Source organism: Scyliorhinus canicula, chromosome 8 (assembly GCF_902713615.1).
Source record: "Scyliorhinus canicula chromosome 8, sScyCan1.1, whole genome shotgun sequence".
NCBI classification, from domain to species: domain Eukaryota; kingdom Metazoa; phylum Chordata; class Chondrichthyes; order Carcharhiniformes; family Scyliorhinidae; genus Scyliorhinus; species Scyliorhinus canicula.
The window spans coordinates 196906369-196922842 of NC_052153.1; the positions used below are offsets into that span (position 1 = coordinate 196906369).

The 16474-nt window shown below is 46.6% G+C and overlaps 1 protein-coding gene across 1 annotated transcript in view; it reads right to left on the reverse strand.

The window, feature by feature from the left end:
- Positions 1-1021: 1021 nt before the first annotated feature.
- The window catches only part of LOC119970794 (UDP-glucuronosyltransferase 3A1-like), a 40786-nt gene continuing 25333 nt past the window's right edge, over positions 1022-16474 (reverse strand). The window contains exons 6-7 of the mRNA XM_038805968.1: positions 9907-10126; positions 1022-1450 (exon numbers count right to left, since the gene is read on the reverse strand). Of these exons, the coding sequence (XP_038661896.1) occupies positions 1174-1450; positions 9907-10126 (497 nt within the window). The 3' untranslated portion in view covers positions 1022-1173. The remainder of the gene's footprint in view (positions 1451-9906; positions 10127-16474) is intronic.

The following is a 16474-nucleotide window of genomic DNA, read 5'->3' on the forward strand; positions in this document are numbered from 1 at the left end:
CTCTGGAACTGGAGCCTCGATTTTCTGACCACAGACCACAATCAGTAAGAATAAACAACACCTCCTCCACAATAGTCCTCAATACCGGGGCCCTGCAAGGCTGCGTACTTAGCCCCCTACTCTACTCCCTGTACACACACGACTGCATGGCAAAACCTGGTTCCAACTCCATTGACAGGTTTGCTGATGATACGACCATAATGGGCCGGATCTCGAATAACGACGAGTCCGAATACAGGAGGGAGATTGAGAACCTGGTGGAGTGGTGTAGCGACAACAATCTCTCCCTCAATGCCAGCAAAACTAAATAGATGTTCATTGACTTCAGGAAGCAAAGTACTGTACACACCCCTGTCAGCATCAACGGGGCCGAGGTGCAGATGGTTAGCAGTTTCAAATTCCTAGAGGTGCACATTACCAAAAATCTGTCCTGGTCCACCCACGTCGACGCTACCACCAAGAAAGTACAACAGCGCCTATACTTCCTCAGAAATCTCAGGAAATTCGGCATGTCCATATTAACCCTTGCCAACTTTTACAGATGCACCATAGAAAGCATCCTATCGGGCTGGATCACAGCCTGGTATGGCAACTGCTCGGCCCAGGACCTCAAGAAACTTCAGGGAGTCGTGAACAGTGCCCAGTCCATCACACGAACCTGCCTCCCATCCATTGACTCCATCTACACCTCCCGCTGCCTGGGCAAAGTGGGCAGCATAATCAAGGATCCCTCCCACCCGGCTTACTCAGTCTTCCAACTTCTTCCATCGGGCAGGAGATACAGAAGTCTGAGAACACACATGAACAGACTCAAAAACAGCTTCTTCCCCACTCCCACTCAGGGGCTTGTATGCTTTATCCGATGCCGGTGATTATGTAGTTACATTATATATGTTGTGTTGCCCTATTATGTATTTTCTTTTATTCCCTTTTCTTCCCATGTACTTAATGATCTGTTGAGCTGCTCGCAGAAAAATACTTTTCACTTTACCTCGGTACACGTGGCAATAAACAAATCCAATCCAATCCAATCAGATTTAATTCAAAATCGAGATGCGCATCATTATACAGTAAGTAAATTCTCGTGGTGCATTGCAAAACAACATAAAAATGAAATGCAAAGTCCGTATCTGGAAAAAGTAACTGGGTCTATTCGTCAGCGATCGAATCACTTTAAGCCACTTTGGATTTTCTTCCCCTGCACAGAGCTCCGATTACACTCTTCACTACCTTGATTATAATGTACAATATCACAGAACTAACCACCAGCAGGAACAAGATGACATCAATGAGGTACAGCTGGTACCAGGGCTGCTGTAATCCATATGCCCGAAGGTGACTTCCTCCCCCAAGCTGCACGATATGTTTTACCCACCGGACTAGCCGTTCACGTGGAGGGAATGGGTGAGAGCGGTGAATGCGGCTCAGAGCCAGCGCTGATCTCTTGTACCTGTTTGAAACAAAAATAATAATGTTCTTCCTTCAATTTTTGGAATTTTAAAGAGGATTCTTTGCCCAGTCTGCAGCTGGCAGCAAACCCGTACATACCCGTCCTTGTTGTGGGGCAATGCCCATTCCTAGTTGCCCTGAGGTGTGGTCAACCATTGATAGATTCTATACTAAAAAGGTAGATTCTATCGTTTTGGTATATAACAAATTAAAGGAATAAATGGTCCAAGCTTTGAAATGGCTTCTTGAAATGGAATGTTAAAATCAAACAAGACAGTAAAATCATGCGAAAGGGAAAATGCTGGAAAATCTCAGCAAGTCTGGCAGTATCTGTAGGGAGAGAAAAGAGCTAACGTTTCGAGACCGATGACTCTTTCTCAAAGCTGGTCAAAGATTCCAGCATCCACAGTAATTTGCTTTTATCCAGTAAAATGATGCTGTTCCCTATCGGAATCATCAAGATAAGAAAGCCAGACAGACCACGGGCACATTTGGCCAAGTCACAGCTTTTGGGCAACACTCCCAGAAACTGTCTCCTTGGCAATGGATAGGACTCATAATAAAGACGCATTTCATCACCTCATGTTAAAATGTTGATGGAATTGAATTAACTGTGTAATTACTTCAACCCAATCACAGCCAAAAAGGGGCGTACCATTAGTGACAGCAATAATCTTTTAAAAATAGGTGCCGTTTTGAACAACTCATTCCGGGATCACTTATCTTCAACTTCTGAGGCTACTCTTCTGCGCTATCACTTTGAACAGCCATTATGTTTTTATTTTCAACCTTTGTGTATCGTGTAATCAGTTAGAAGAAACATCAATAGCTGTAAGTTGTATTGAGTTTAACTCAGTACTCTGTATTTGCTTTGACTAAACAAACTTTACAAAACTCTGTATTTGCTTAAAAACTGATGAGAGACATCTGCAAAGCTAAATGAATAAAGCCAATTTACTTCATGCATGAAGCTCTGTTTCATAATCTGACGAGTAGTGTATAACATGCGGTGACACATAAGATACACTAACCAAAGTTCAGATCTAATAACCGTGTTGCGTAGGATTAGAGTTCAATATTAACCGGATTGGGTTGAGGTGGGAGGGTTCCAGAGGGACAATGATAAACCTGTGAACACACTGAAAGCCACGACAGAAACAGACAATGCTTAGGGCACAAGAGGTCATGTGGTCCATCGTGTCTATGTCATATAGAAAAAAAGCAATCTAGCCTTAACGCATCAGCTGCTGGTTCCCCTCTGAATACTTACCACCCTGACTTGGAAATATATCGCCGTTCCTTCACTGTTGCTGGGGCAACATCATGGAACTCCCTGCCTAACAGCAGAGTGGGTGTACCTACACCTCATGGACTGCTGTGGTTGAAGAAGGCAGCTCACCACCACCTTCTGAAGGACAGTTGAGGATGAGCAATAAATGGTGGCCTAACCAGCAACACTCATCCCAAGAGGGAATAAAAAAATGGAAGTATAATCATTGTGGAGGACCTTAAACTTCACACAGATTGGGAAAATCAAATTAGGAATGGTTGAACAGCCCGATGGCACAGTGCTTCCTCATAGCATCAGGGACCTGGGTTCAATTCCACCCCGTGTCTGCGTGGGTTCCCTCCGAGTGCTCCGAAAGTCCAAAGATGTGCAGGTTAGGTGGATTGGCCATGATAAATTGCCCTCAGTGTCCAAAAAGATTTGATGGGGTTACTGGGTTACGGGAATAGAGTGAGGGTGTGGCTAAAGTAGGGTCCACTTTCCAAGGGTCGGTGCAGACTCGATGGGCCAAATGGACTCCTTCTGCACTGTCAATTCTATGATTCTCTGAGAAGATAGGTTTGTAGAATGTTTGGAGCAATACATTGTGGAATGAGCGGGGATAAAGCTACCTCAGTATTGTGGAATGAGCAGGGATAAAGCTACCTCAGTATTGTGGAATGAGCAGGGATAAAGCTACCTCAGTATTGTGGAATGAGCAGGGATAAAGCTACCTCAGAATTGTGGAATGAGTAGGGATAAAGCTACCTCAGTATTGTGGAATGAGTAGGGGTAAAGCTACCTCAGTATTGTGGAATGAGCAGGGATAAAGCTACCTCAGTATTGTGGAATGAGCAGGGATAAAGCTACCTCAGTATTGTGGAATGAGTAGGGATAAAGCTACCTCAGTATTGTGGAATGAGCGGGGATAAAGCTACCTCAGTATTGTGGAATGAGCAGGGATAAAGCTACCTCAGTATTGTGGAATGAGCAGGGATAAAGCTACCTCAGTATTGTGGAATGAGTAGGGATAAAGCTACCTCAGTATTGTGGAATGAGTAGGGATAAAGCTACCTCAGTATTGTGGAATGAGCAGGGATAAAGCTACCTCAGTATTGTGGAATGAGCAGGGATAAAGCTACCTCAGTATTGTGGAATGAGCAGGGATAAAGCTACCTCAGTATTGTGGAATGAGCAGGGATAAAGCTACCTCAGTATTGTGGAATGAGTAGGGATAAAGCTACCTCAGTATTGTGGAATGAGCAGGGATAATGAGCAATATCATAGCACTGGTTTAGCTCAGTGGACTATACAGCTGGCTTGTAATGCAGAAGAAGGCCAGCAGCACGGTTCAATTCCCGTACCAGCTTACCCTAACAGGTGCCGGAATGTGGCGACGAGGGGCTTTTCACAGTAACTTCATACCAAAGATACCTGGGAACCCCACCACCTGGAGGTTCCCCTCCAAGTCACTCAACGTCCGATTTGGAAATATATCACCATTACTTCACTGTCTCGCGGTCAAAATCCTGGCACACCCTCCCTAACAGCACTGTGGGTGTACCTACATCTCAGGGACTGCAGTGGTTCAAAAAGCCAGTACCTTCTCCAGGGCAACTAGGGATGGGCAATTGTAAGGATTATCCTGTTGATCGCCGTCAGTACCTTCTTTTTTCCTGTTAATTTCTGTTATTTTGCTATTTAAATTTTTGTACCTGGACAATTAATGGAACCTATGTCTTTAAGATGAACATATAACATGGAACATGGAACAGTGCAGCACAATGCAGGCCCTTCGGCCCACGATGTTGTGCCGACCATTTATCCTAATCTAAAATCAACCTAACCACCCCTTCAATTTACTGCTGTCCATGTGCCTGTCCAAGAGTTGCTTAAATAGCAACTGCACTATTAATTCAAATGGCGGGTAAACTGAGGATTGACCCATGGCCTCTGGCAAGGCAGGTTGCAAAGAGCTGTTTGTATTTCAGATCAGCAGATTAAAGGGATATCACTGCTGGCATATCATGATGGACTTGGCTGTCAGCCAATGGACTGTTTCGAACTGCTGGGCCTTTTCAAAGGCCCCAAGCAAATTGTTGGGGTTTTCTATGGTATGTTCCTTCCTCTGTATGACTGGTTCTACTTTTGCTTTGGTCAGAAGCTGCAGGATCACAGCCCTGATTGCTCTCTCCCTCATTCAATGGATTCTTTCTGAAGATCAAAGTAAAGATTTTTCTCTTTCCACAACCAGATCAAACTGCAGAGACATTCAGTCCAGGGTCAGTTGTTTAAAAACCCTTTTTAAAATCTCATGTGGCCAAATCGCAATAAGGCTGCTGGTTATCTGCTGGAGTTGAAGGCAAGTAAGAATTAAACAGGCCTGAGCGAAGGCCCAGTTTAATAAAAGTTAAAGTGACTCCCCAGAGAGAATCCTACAGCCTGAGAGATCAGACTCAATGTTCCTGCCAGAAGATCCTCATTAGCAATCCAGCCAATGGCTTCCATTCCTAAGCATCCGAGGAAGGCAGCCTGCTGCAACGACCTTGACATCAGATCAAGGACACTCATTTTTCATTTCATTTTAATTCCTATTATTTATTCCCTTCCCCTGCCTCTGTGTGTGTCTGTCTTGTCCATGTTTGGGTACAGGGTGGGACGGTAGAAGGGGGAAATAGCTGGCCATCATTCTACTACAATTACTGTATATTTCAACTCTGTTCATGTTATAAATAAACAGTTATTGTGTTCAATTTACAAACCTGGTGCCTACAACTCATTGAGCAGTCAAGGGGCCTGAGATTCTGAAACCTTCATATGAATTATTGTTAAATCACTTATGTTGGGACTCTGGGGTTTGTGGGGTTGGAATTGACCGTATACTAACCAGGGTGTCGTTACTACAATAAATGTTGGCCTAGCCAGCGATGCCCACATCCCATAAATTAATTTCAAAAGAATCCTGCTGTTGGACAGATTTATTTGGGTTTTGTGAAGATGTAACTAGAGGGGAACCAGTAGATGTAGTATATTTTTTTTTTCATTTCATTTCATTCATTTATTTGGATTTCCAAAGACATACGATTAGGTGCCGTACCAGAGGCTAAAAGGCAAAATAATGGCTCATGGATAGGACACAAAGAGTGGGTATAAACAGGGAAACTAAATGCAGTGAATCCTGCCAGGGTCAGTGAGGGGGCCTCAGATATTTATATCTATATTAAATCTGGATGATGCCGAGGCACATTTAAATATCCGGATGCTGTATTCTCCCGGCTGGGCCTGCGAGGCTTTGGCTGGACAATGATTAGCACTGGTTTCCACACTGATGGCACCGCGGGGGTCTCTCAGGCTATTAGAGCCCTCCGGGTGGTTTGGCGCAGGGCAGGAGAGTCCCCTGACACACCCCCTGGCTCCCACAAGCTTTGCCACTTCCATCCTGGTACCCTGTCAGTGCCAACCTAGTGCCAAGGTGCCTGGGTTCCAGGTTGGCACTGCCAAGGGTCGGGCTTGGGGGGGGTGGGGGCATGCTCTGAAAGGGGGTGTGAGGGGGGCGGTTATGAGGGGGCCACAGAAAGATTTGGGATGAAGGGAGGTTTCTGAAAGTGGGGCCCTGAAAGGGGGCAGCTGTAGAGATCGGGGCAGCCATTCAAACAGGCGCTCCGATCGGTGAGAAGCCGGTCCTGTTGGTGAACTCAGCTCCGCACTGCAGGAAAACTTTCCATTGGGACCTTGACGGGAAGAAACTCCCTGAAGGGCAGCACGGTGGCACAGTGGTTAGCACTGCTGCCTACGGTGCTGAGGACCCGGGTTCGAATCCCGGCTCTGGGTCACTGTCCGTGCGGAGTTTGCACATTCTCCCCGTGTCTGCGTGGGTTTCACCCCCACAACCCAAAGATGTTCAGGGCAGGTGGCTTGGCCGTGCTAAATTGCCCCTTAATTAGAAAAAATAATTGGGTATTCTAAATTTATTTTAAAAAAAGCAACTCCCCGAAGCCCAACAAAATGGCAGCGTGCCGTTGAATAATGATGTCATTCTCCACACTGCAGCTCATGAGAAACACCCCATAAAACGCACCCGAAACTGGACCTGGAAATCGTTCCAGAGAATCACGCCCAATGTTTCAAATTCGTGTGACTTTTCAGGACTATATCAAGCAATATTATCAATACAGTATTAACTATTTAGATGAAGAAACAGAATAATGCAACAAAACAAAATGTCCTGAGGAGACCCTTCGATGTGGGAAGGTAGATTCTGTGGCAGACACAAGGGACTGGTTTAGCACAGGGCTAAATCGCTGGCTTTTAAAGCAGACCAAGGCAGACCAGCAGGACAGTTCAATTCCTGTACCAGCCTCTCCAAACAGGCGCCGGAATGTGGCAACTAGGGGCTTTTCACAGTACCTTTATTTGAAGCCTACTTGTGACAATAATTTCAGACATGGGAAGGTAAGCTGTGGGGAGGGCACAGAGAGGCTGACATAGAAACAGAGGAGCGGGAGGAGGTCAATTGGCCCTTCGAGCCTGCTCCACTATTGACCATGGCTGATCTTCTATAGATGGGGCAGCATGGTAGCAATGCACAACTGCTTCACAGCTCCAGGGTCCAAGGTTCGATTCCGGCTTGGGTCACTGTCTGTGCGGAGTCTGCACATCCTCCCCGTGTGTGCGTGGGTTTCCTCCGGGTGCTCCGGTTTCCTCCCACAGTCCAAAGATGTGCAAATTAGGTGGATTGGCCATGATAAATTGCCCTTAGTGTCCAAAATTGCCCTTAGTGTTGGGTGGGGTTGCTGGGTTATGGGGATAGAGTGGAGGTGTTGACCTTGGGTAGGGTGCTCTTTCCAAGAGCCGGTGCAGACTCGATGGGCCGAATGGCCTCCTCCTGCACTGTAAATTCTATGAAATTCTATGGGTGACCACTAGACGGGGCAGGCAGTCAGTGCAGGAATCCCCCTTGGCTGACCTCCTCTCTAACAGGTTTATCAATTTGGATACTGTCGGGGGGATAGCCTATCAGGGGGATAGCCTATCAGGGAAAACAGCAGCAGCCAGAGCAGCGGCACCACGGCTGGCTCTGATATTCAGCAGGGTCCAGGATATCTCTGAATGAACACAGGACATCCTGAAGGGGAAGGGTGAACAGCCAGAGGTCGTAGTACAGATAGCTACTAACAACATAGCAGGAAGGGGCATGAGGTCCTGCAGCAGGAGTTCAGGGAGTTAGGCAATAAACTAAAAAGGTGGTAATCTCAGGGTTATTCCCTGTGCCACGTACCAGTCAAGCTCAAAAAAGGAGGATAGTGCAGCTAAACACGTGGCTAAACTGATGGTGTAGGAGGGAGGGTTTTAGATTTCTGGACCATTGGGATCTCTTCCGGGGCAGATGGGGACTGTACAAGAAGGACGGGTTGCATCTAAACTGGGAACCGGAGCAACAGGTTAGAAGGTGAACTAGAGGAGGAACGTGAGACGAAGGCCATTCAGACTCTGAGGAAGAGCAGACAGGGAGATGTTGCTGAACACAGCGGGACTGATGGTCTGAAGTGTATTTGTTTTAATGCTACAAGTATAACGGGTAAGGTAGGTGAACTTAGAGCTTGGATTAGTACTTGGAGCTATGATGCTGTTGCCATTACAGAGACTTGATTGAGGGAAGGACAGGATTGGCAGCTAAACGTTCCAGGATTTAGATGTTTCAGGCAGGATAGAGGGGGATGTAAAAGGGGTGGAGGAGTTGCGCTACTGGTTAAGGAGAATATCACAGCTGTACTGCGGGAGGACACCTCGGAGAGCTCATACAGCGAGGCTATATGGGTAGAGATCAGGAATAAGAAGGGTGCAGTCACAATGTTGGGGGTTTACTACAGGCCTCCCAACAGCCAGCGGGAGATAGAGGAGCAGATAGGTAGACAGATTTTGGAAAGGAATAAAAGCAACAGGGTTGCTGTGATGGGAGACTTTAACTTCCCCAATATTGACTGGGACTCACTTAGTGCTAGGGGCCTGGACGGGGCAGAGTTTGTAAGGAGAATCCAGGAGGGCTTCTTGATGCAATATGTAGACAGTCCAACTAGGGAAGGGGCTGTACTGGACCTGGTATTGTGGAATGAGCCCGGCCAGGTGGTAGAAGTTTCAGTAGGGGAGCATTTCGGTAACAGTGACTATAATTCAGTAAGTTTTAAAGTACTGATGGATAAAGGTAAGTGTAGTCCTCAGGTGAAGGTGCTAAATTGGGGGAAAGCTAATTATAACAATATTAGGCAGGAACTGAAGAATGTAGATTGGGGGCGGCTTTTTGAGGGTAAATCAACATCTGAAATGTGGGAGGCTTTCAAATGTCAGTTGAAAGGAATTCAGGACCGGCATGTTCCTGTGCGGAAGAAGGATAAATATGGCAAATTTCAGGAACCTTGGATAACGAGGGATATTGAGAGCCTCATCCAAAAGAAATAAAGGAGGCATTTGTCAGGGCTGGGAGGCTGGGAACAGACGGAGCAAGTGTGGAATATAAGGAAAGTAGGAAGGAATTTAAGCAAAGAATCAGGAGGGCTAGAAGGGGTCACGAAAAGTCTTTGGCAAACAGAATTAAGGAAAATTACAAGGTTTTTTTATTCATGTATAAAAAGCAAGCGGGTAGCCAGGGAAAGGGTTGGCCCACTCAAGGACAGGGGAGGGAATCTATACTTGGAGCCAAAGGAAATGGGTGAGGTATTAAATGAGGAGTTTGCATCAAAATTTGCCAAAGAAAAGGACTTGGTGGTCTGTGGAAAGGTGTATAGATCACATTTCTAAGTCTAGGTCACTTTTGGATCTAAAACGAGGTGTTGGGCATCTTGAAGCACATTAGGTTAGAAAAGTCCTTAAGGCCTGATTGGATCTAGCCCAGAATACTGAGGGATGCAAGGGAGGAAATTGCTGAGGCCTTGACAGAAATCTTTGTGTCCTCACTGTCTTCAGGTGATGTCCCGGAGGACTGGAGAATAGCCAATGCTGTTCCTTTGTTTAGGAAGGTTAGCAAGGATAATCCAGGGAACTACAGACACAGGGAGAATGTGCAAACTCCACGCGGACAGTGACCCAGAGCCAGGATCGAACCTGAGACCTCGGTGCCATGAGGCAGCAGTGCTAACCACTGCACCACCGTTTACATCTATTTGTGCGATATACCTTGGCAAGGTTGTACATACCGTTTGTCTCCTATAACTGTTGCCATGGCGTTGCTTAGCTGCTGGGCTTTCAGCTGATTGACTTGGATGGTCAAACCCAGACCCTTTGCCTCCACTCTCACCATGTTATCAAACTGATCTCCGAATAGCGGGATGCCAATCACTGGCACACCATGGTACGTCGCTTCCATCAGACTATTCAGGCCACCGTGAGTCACCAGGAGACGAGCCTTTGGGTGACCTAACAGCACATATAGGGTTAACATAGCATTATTTGGAGAGGTCACAGTCTCACCTTCAGGCTGTTAACACAATCACAGAATTGTAGGAGGCCATTCGGCCTGCGTGTCTGTACTGGCCCTCCAAATGAGCACCTCCCCCAGTGCCGCTCTCCCACCTTCTCCCTGTAACCCTGCATATTCGTCCTTTTCAGATAACAGTCTAATTCTCTTCTGGATACTTTGAATGGACCTGATGTCACCATACTCTCCCAAACTCAGCCACGTTCTCCCCGTGTCTGCGTGGGTTTCCTCCGGGTGCTCCGGTTTCCTCCCTCAGTCCAAAGATGTGCAGGTTAAGTGGATTGGCTGTGATCAATTGCCCTTTGTGTCCAAAGGTTAGGTGGGGTGGGGTGGGGCCGTCTGTCTAGATAGAGTGTTCTTTCAGAGGGTCGGTGGAGACTCGATGGGCCAAATGGCCTCTTTCTGCACTGTACAGATTCTATTCCATGATCACTTTTGCCTCTTTTCCCAGTTACCTTAAATCTGTTCCCTCTGATTCTCAATCCTCCTGCCAATGGGAACTGTTTCTCCCCGTCTGCTCTCTCCAGCCCCCTCATCTCTATCACATCTCCAATCAACCTTCTCTTCTCCAAGGACAAGCCCAACCTCTCCTATCCATCCTCATTACTGAAGTTCCGAATCCCTGGATCCATTCTCCTGAATCTTTTCCGCACTGTCTCCAAAGCCTTCACATCCTTCCTAAAGTGCGGAGTCCAGAACTGGACACAATATTCCCCATGAAGCCAAACTAGTGATTTGTACAAATTCAATTTAACCCCCTTGCTCCTATACTCTATGACCCTGTTAATAAAACCCAGAATACAATCTGTCCATTAACCCCACTCCAACTGTCTGGCCAGCTTCACTGATTAAGCAGATATACCTTCTGCTCTCTGTGTTACTGGGTCTCCTTCAGACCTGTGCCTTGATCCCTCCATGTTCTTTCTACTAAAATAAATCACTTCACATTTCACAACTCCACTGGTATGTGATGGGAGGCTTGTTAGGTAAATTGGACATTCTCAATTCTCCCTCTGTGTACCCGAACAGGCGCCGGAATGCGGCGACTGGGGGATTTTCACAAAACACTTGACCTGCCATCCTTAGCCCATTTGCCAGCACGTGGCCCACAGCCATGTGGCAAGTACTCATCCAGGGACTTTTTAAAGGATGTGAGGCAACCCGCCTCTACCACCCTCCCAGGGAGTGCGTTCCAGCCCATCACCAAAATCCAGTACAACTCCAACATGACCTCCCAGCTTTTGTAATCTATACTTCGATTGTGAAAGGCAAGTGTCCCGTGTGCGATTTTCATCTCCTGCTAGCTGTTAGAGAGGGGGGGGGGGGGGGGGGGGGGGGGGATGTGGGAGGGCTTGTTTTGAGAGAGGAGAGCATTGTGTAGATTAGATTGTTTTCTTGTTTTTAGTTTACTGTAAAAAACAGAAGTCCAAAATTATGGAACTCCTCTCAGGGGCTGTTTAGCACACTGGGCTAAATCGCTGGCTTTTAAAGCAGACCAAGCAGGCCAGCAGCACGGTTCGATTCCCGTAACAGCCTCCCCGAACAGGCGGCGGAATGTGGCGACTAGGGGCTTTTCACAGTAACTTCATTGAAGCCTACTCGTGACAATAAGTGATTTTCATTTCATTTCAGTAATAGAACATAGAACATAGAACACTACAGCGCAGTACGGGCCCTTCGGCCCTCGATGTTGCGCCGACCTATGAAACCATCTGAAGCCTATCTGACCTACACTATTCCATTTTCATCCATATGTCTATCCAGTGACCACTTAAATGCCCTTAAAGTTGGCGAGTCTACTACTGTTGCAGGCAGGGCGTTCCACACCCCTACTACTCTCTGAGTAAAGAAACTGCCTCTGACATCTGTCCTATATCTATCACCCCTCAATTTAAAGCTATGTCCCCTCGTGTTGGCCATCCCCATCCAAGGAAAAAGACTCTCACTGTCCACCCTATCTAACCCTCTGACTATCTTATATGTCTCTATTAAGTCACCTCTCAGCCTTGTCCTCTCTAACGAAAACAACCTCAAGTTCCCTGAGCCTTTCCTCGTAAGACCTTCCCTCCATACCAGGCAACATCCTAGTAAATCTCCTCTGAACCCTTTCCAAAGCTTCCACATCCTTCCTATAATGTGGTGACCAGAACTGCCCGCAGTACTCCAGGTGTGGCCGCACCAGAGTTATGTACAGCTGCAGCATGACCTTGTGGCTCCGAAACTCAATCCCCCTACTGATAAAGGCTAGCACACCATATGCCTTCTTAACAGCCCTATTAACCTGGGTGGCAACTTTCAGGGATTTATGTACCTGGATGCCGAGATCTCTCTGTTCATCTACACTACCAAGAATCTTGCCATTAGCCCAGTACTCTGCATTCCTGTTACTCCTTCCAAAGTGAACCACCTCACACTTTTCCGCATTAAACTCCATCTGCCACCTCTCAGCCCAGCTCTGCAGCTTATCTATGTCCCTCTGTATCCTATAACATCCTTCAGCACTATCCACAACTCCACCGACCTTCGTGTCATCTGCAAATTTACTAAACCATCCTTCTACACCCTCTTCCAGGTCATTTATAAAATGACAAACAGCAGTGGCCCCAAAACAGATCCTTGCGGTACACCACTAGTAACTGAACTCCAGGATGAACATTTGCCATCAACCACCACCCTCTGTCTTCTTTCAGCTAGCCAATTACTGATCCAAACCGCTAAATCACCTTCAATCCCATACTTCCTTATTTTCTGCAATAGCCACCGTGGGGAACCTTATCAAACGCCTTACTGAAATCCATATACACCACATCAACCGCTTTACTCTGATCCACCTGTTTGGTCACCTTCTCAAAAAACTCAATAAGGTTTGTGAGGCATGACCTACCCTTCACAAAACCGTGTTGACTATCGCTAATCAACTTGTTCTTTTCAAGATGATTATAAACCCTATTTCTTATAACCTTTTCCAACATTTTACCCACAACCGAAGTAAGGCTCACAGGTCTATAATTACCAGGGTTGTCTCTACTCCCCTTCTTGAACAAGGGGACAACATTTTCTATCCTCCAGTCTTCCGGCACTATTCCTGTCGACAAAGGCGACATAAAGATCAAGGACAAAGGCTCTGCAATCTCCTCCCTGGCTTCCCAGAGAATCCTAGGATAAATCCCATCTGGCCCAGGGGACTTATCTATTTTGACATTTTCCAAAATTGCTAACACCTCCTCCTTTTGAAACCTCAATTCCATCTAGCCTGGTCGACTGAACCTGAGTATTCTCCTCGACAACATTGTCTTTCTCCAGTGTAAACACTGACGAAAAATATCCATTTAACGCTTCCCCTATCTCCTCTGATTCCACACACAACTTTCCACTACTATCCTTGATTGGCCCTAATCTTACTCTAGTCATTCTTTTGTTCCTGATATACCTATAGAAAGCCTTAGGGTTTTCCTTGATCCTATCCGCCAACGACTTTTTGTGTCCTCTCCTCGCTCTTCTTAACTCTCCCTTTAGGTCCTTCCTGGCTAACTTGTAACTCTCAAGTGCCCGAACTGAGCCTTCATGTCTCATCCTAACATAAGCCTTCTTCTTCCTCTTGACAAGTGCTTCAACTTCCTTAGTAAACTACGGTTCCCTTGCTCGACAACTTCCTCCCTGCCTGACAGGTACATACTTATCAAGGACACGCAGTAGCTGTTCCTTGAAAAAGCTCCACATTTCGATTGTACCCATCCCCTGCAGTTTCCTTCCCCATCCTATACATCCTAAATCTTGCCAAATAGCATCATAATTGCCTTTCCCCCAGCTATAATTCTTGCCTTGCGGTATATACCTATCCCTGCCCATTGCTAAAGTAAACATAACCGAGTTGTGATCACTATTACCAAAGTGCTCACCTACATCTAAATCTAACACCTGGTCGGGTTCATTACCCAGTACCAAATCCAATATGGCCTCGCCCCTTGTTGGCCTGTCTACATACTGTGTCAGAAAACCCTCCTGCACACACTGTACAAAAACTATAGTATTTCCAGTCAATATTTGGAAAGTTAAAGTCCCCCATAACAACTACCCTGTTACTCTCGCTCCTGTCGAGAATCATCTTTGCAATCCTTTCCTCTACATCTCTGGAACTATTCGGAGGTCTATAGACAACTCCCAACAGGGTGACCTCTCCTCTCCTGTTCCTAACCTCGGCCCATACTACCTCAGTAGACGAGTCCTCAAACGTCCTTTCTACCGCCATAATACTTTCCTTGATTAACAATGCCACACCTCCCCCTCTTTTACCATCTTCTCTGTTCTTACAGAAACATCTAAATCCTGGAACCTGCAACAACCATTCCTGTCCCTGCTCTACCCATGTCTCCGAAATCGCCACAACATCGAGATCCCAGGTACCAACCCATGCTGCAAGCTCACCCACCTTATTCCGGATGCTCCTGGCGTTGAAGTAGACACATTTCAAACCAGCGTCTTGCTTGCCGGTGCCCTCTTTCGAACTTTTAACCCTATCCCTGATCTCTCTACTCTCAACATCCTGTACACTGGGACTACAATTTAGGTTCCCATCCCCCTGCTGAATTAGTTTAAACCCCCCCCGAAGAGCACTAGCAAATCTCCCCCCCAGGATATTGGTACCCCTCTGGTTCAGGTGAAGACCATCCTGTTTGTAGAGGTCCCACCTACCCCAGAATGAGCCCCAATTATCCAGGAAACCAAAACCCTCCCTCCTGCACCATCCCTGTAGCCACGTGTTCAACTCCTCTCTCTCCTTATTTCTCACTTCGCTAGCACGTGGCACGGGTAACAACCCAGAGATAACAACTCTGTTTGTTCTAGCTCTCAGCTTCCACCCTAGCTCCCTGAATTTCTGTCTCACATCCCCATCTCTCTTCCTACCTATGTCGTTGGTACCTATGTGGACCACGCCTTGGGGCTGCTCCCCCTCCCCCTTAAGGATCCCAAAAACACGATCAGAGACATCACGAACCCTGGCACCTGGGAGGCAACACACCAACCGTGAGTCTCTTTTGTTCCCACAGAACCTCCTGTCTGTTCCTCTAACTATGGAGTCCCCAATGACAAATGTTCTGTTCCTCTTCTCCCTTCCCTTCTGAGCAACAGGGACAGACTCTGTGCAAGAGACCTGTGCCCTATTGCTTACCCCTGGTAAGTCGTCCCCCGCAACAGTATCCAAAATGGTTAATGGCTGTTACAAAAACCCATCCGCCTCACTGATATCCTTTAGAGAGGGGAATCTGCCGCACTTTAGGCCTGAGGGTAGTGAATCTTTGGAATTGAAGATTGCTAGATGGTTGTGGAGGTTCCGTCATTGAGGAGATATATGGCAGAGATCAATAGATGTCCGTTACCAGGAGATATGGGGATAATGCAGGGAAATGGTGCTGAGGTAGAAATGAAATGAAATAAAAATGGCTTATTGTCACGAGTAGGCTTCAAATGAAGTTACTGTGAAAAGCTCCTAGTCGCCACATTCAAACGTATTCGAGTTAAATGGTTGAAAAAGCCAAAGTGCCAACTCCTGATCCTATTTCCAATGGGACATCAGACCCACAGCTTTTAAATGTCCTCCGAAATATTTCAGTATAAACAGACCCAGGGCCAGGTTCAAATCTCACTATAGCAGATGGTGAAATCTGAATTCAATAAATATCTGGCATTAACAGGAAAGCAGATTATTATCTGAATGGCCATAAATTAGGAGAGGGGAACGTGTAACGAGATCTGGGTGTCCTCGTACACCAGTCACTGAAGGTACGCAGGCGGGTTCAGCAGGCGGTAAAGAAGGCAACTGGGATGTTGGCCATCATTGCCAGAGGATTGGAGTACAGGAGCAGGGATGTGTTGCTGCAATTATACAGGGCCTTAGTGAGGCCACACCTGGAGTATTGTGGGCTGTTTTGGTCTCCTTCTCTGAGGAAGGATGTTCCAGCAATAGAGGGAGGGCAGCAAAGCTTTACCAGACTGATTCCTGGGATGGTGGGACTAACATATCAGAAAAGATTGGGTTGGTTAGGATTCGAAGAATGAGGGGGGAATCTCATAGAAACCTATAAAATTCTAATAGGACTGGACAGGGTAGATACAGGAAGGATGTTCCCAATGGTGGGTGTGTCCAGAACCAGGGGTCACAGTCTGAGGGTACGGGGGAGAACATTTAGTACAGAGACGAGGAGACATTTCTTCACCCAGGGAGTAGTTGGCCTGTGGAATTCATTACCACAGGAGGTAGTTAAGGACAAAACATTGTATATTACAAG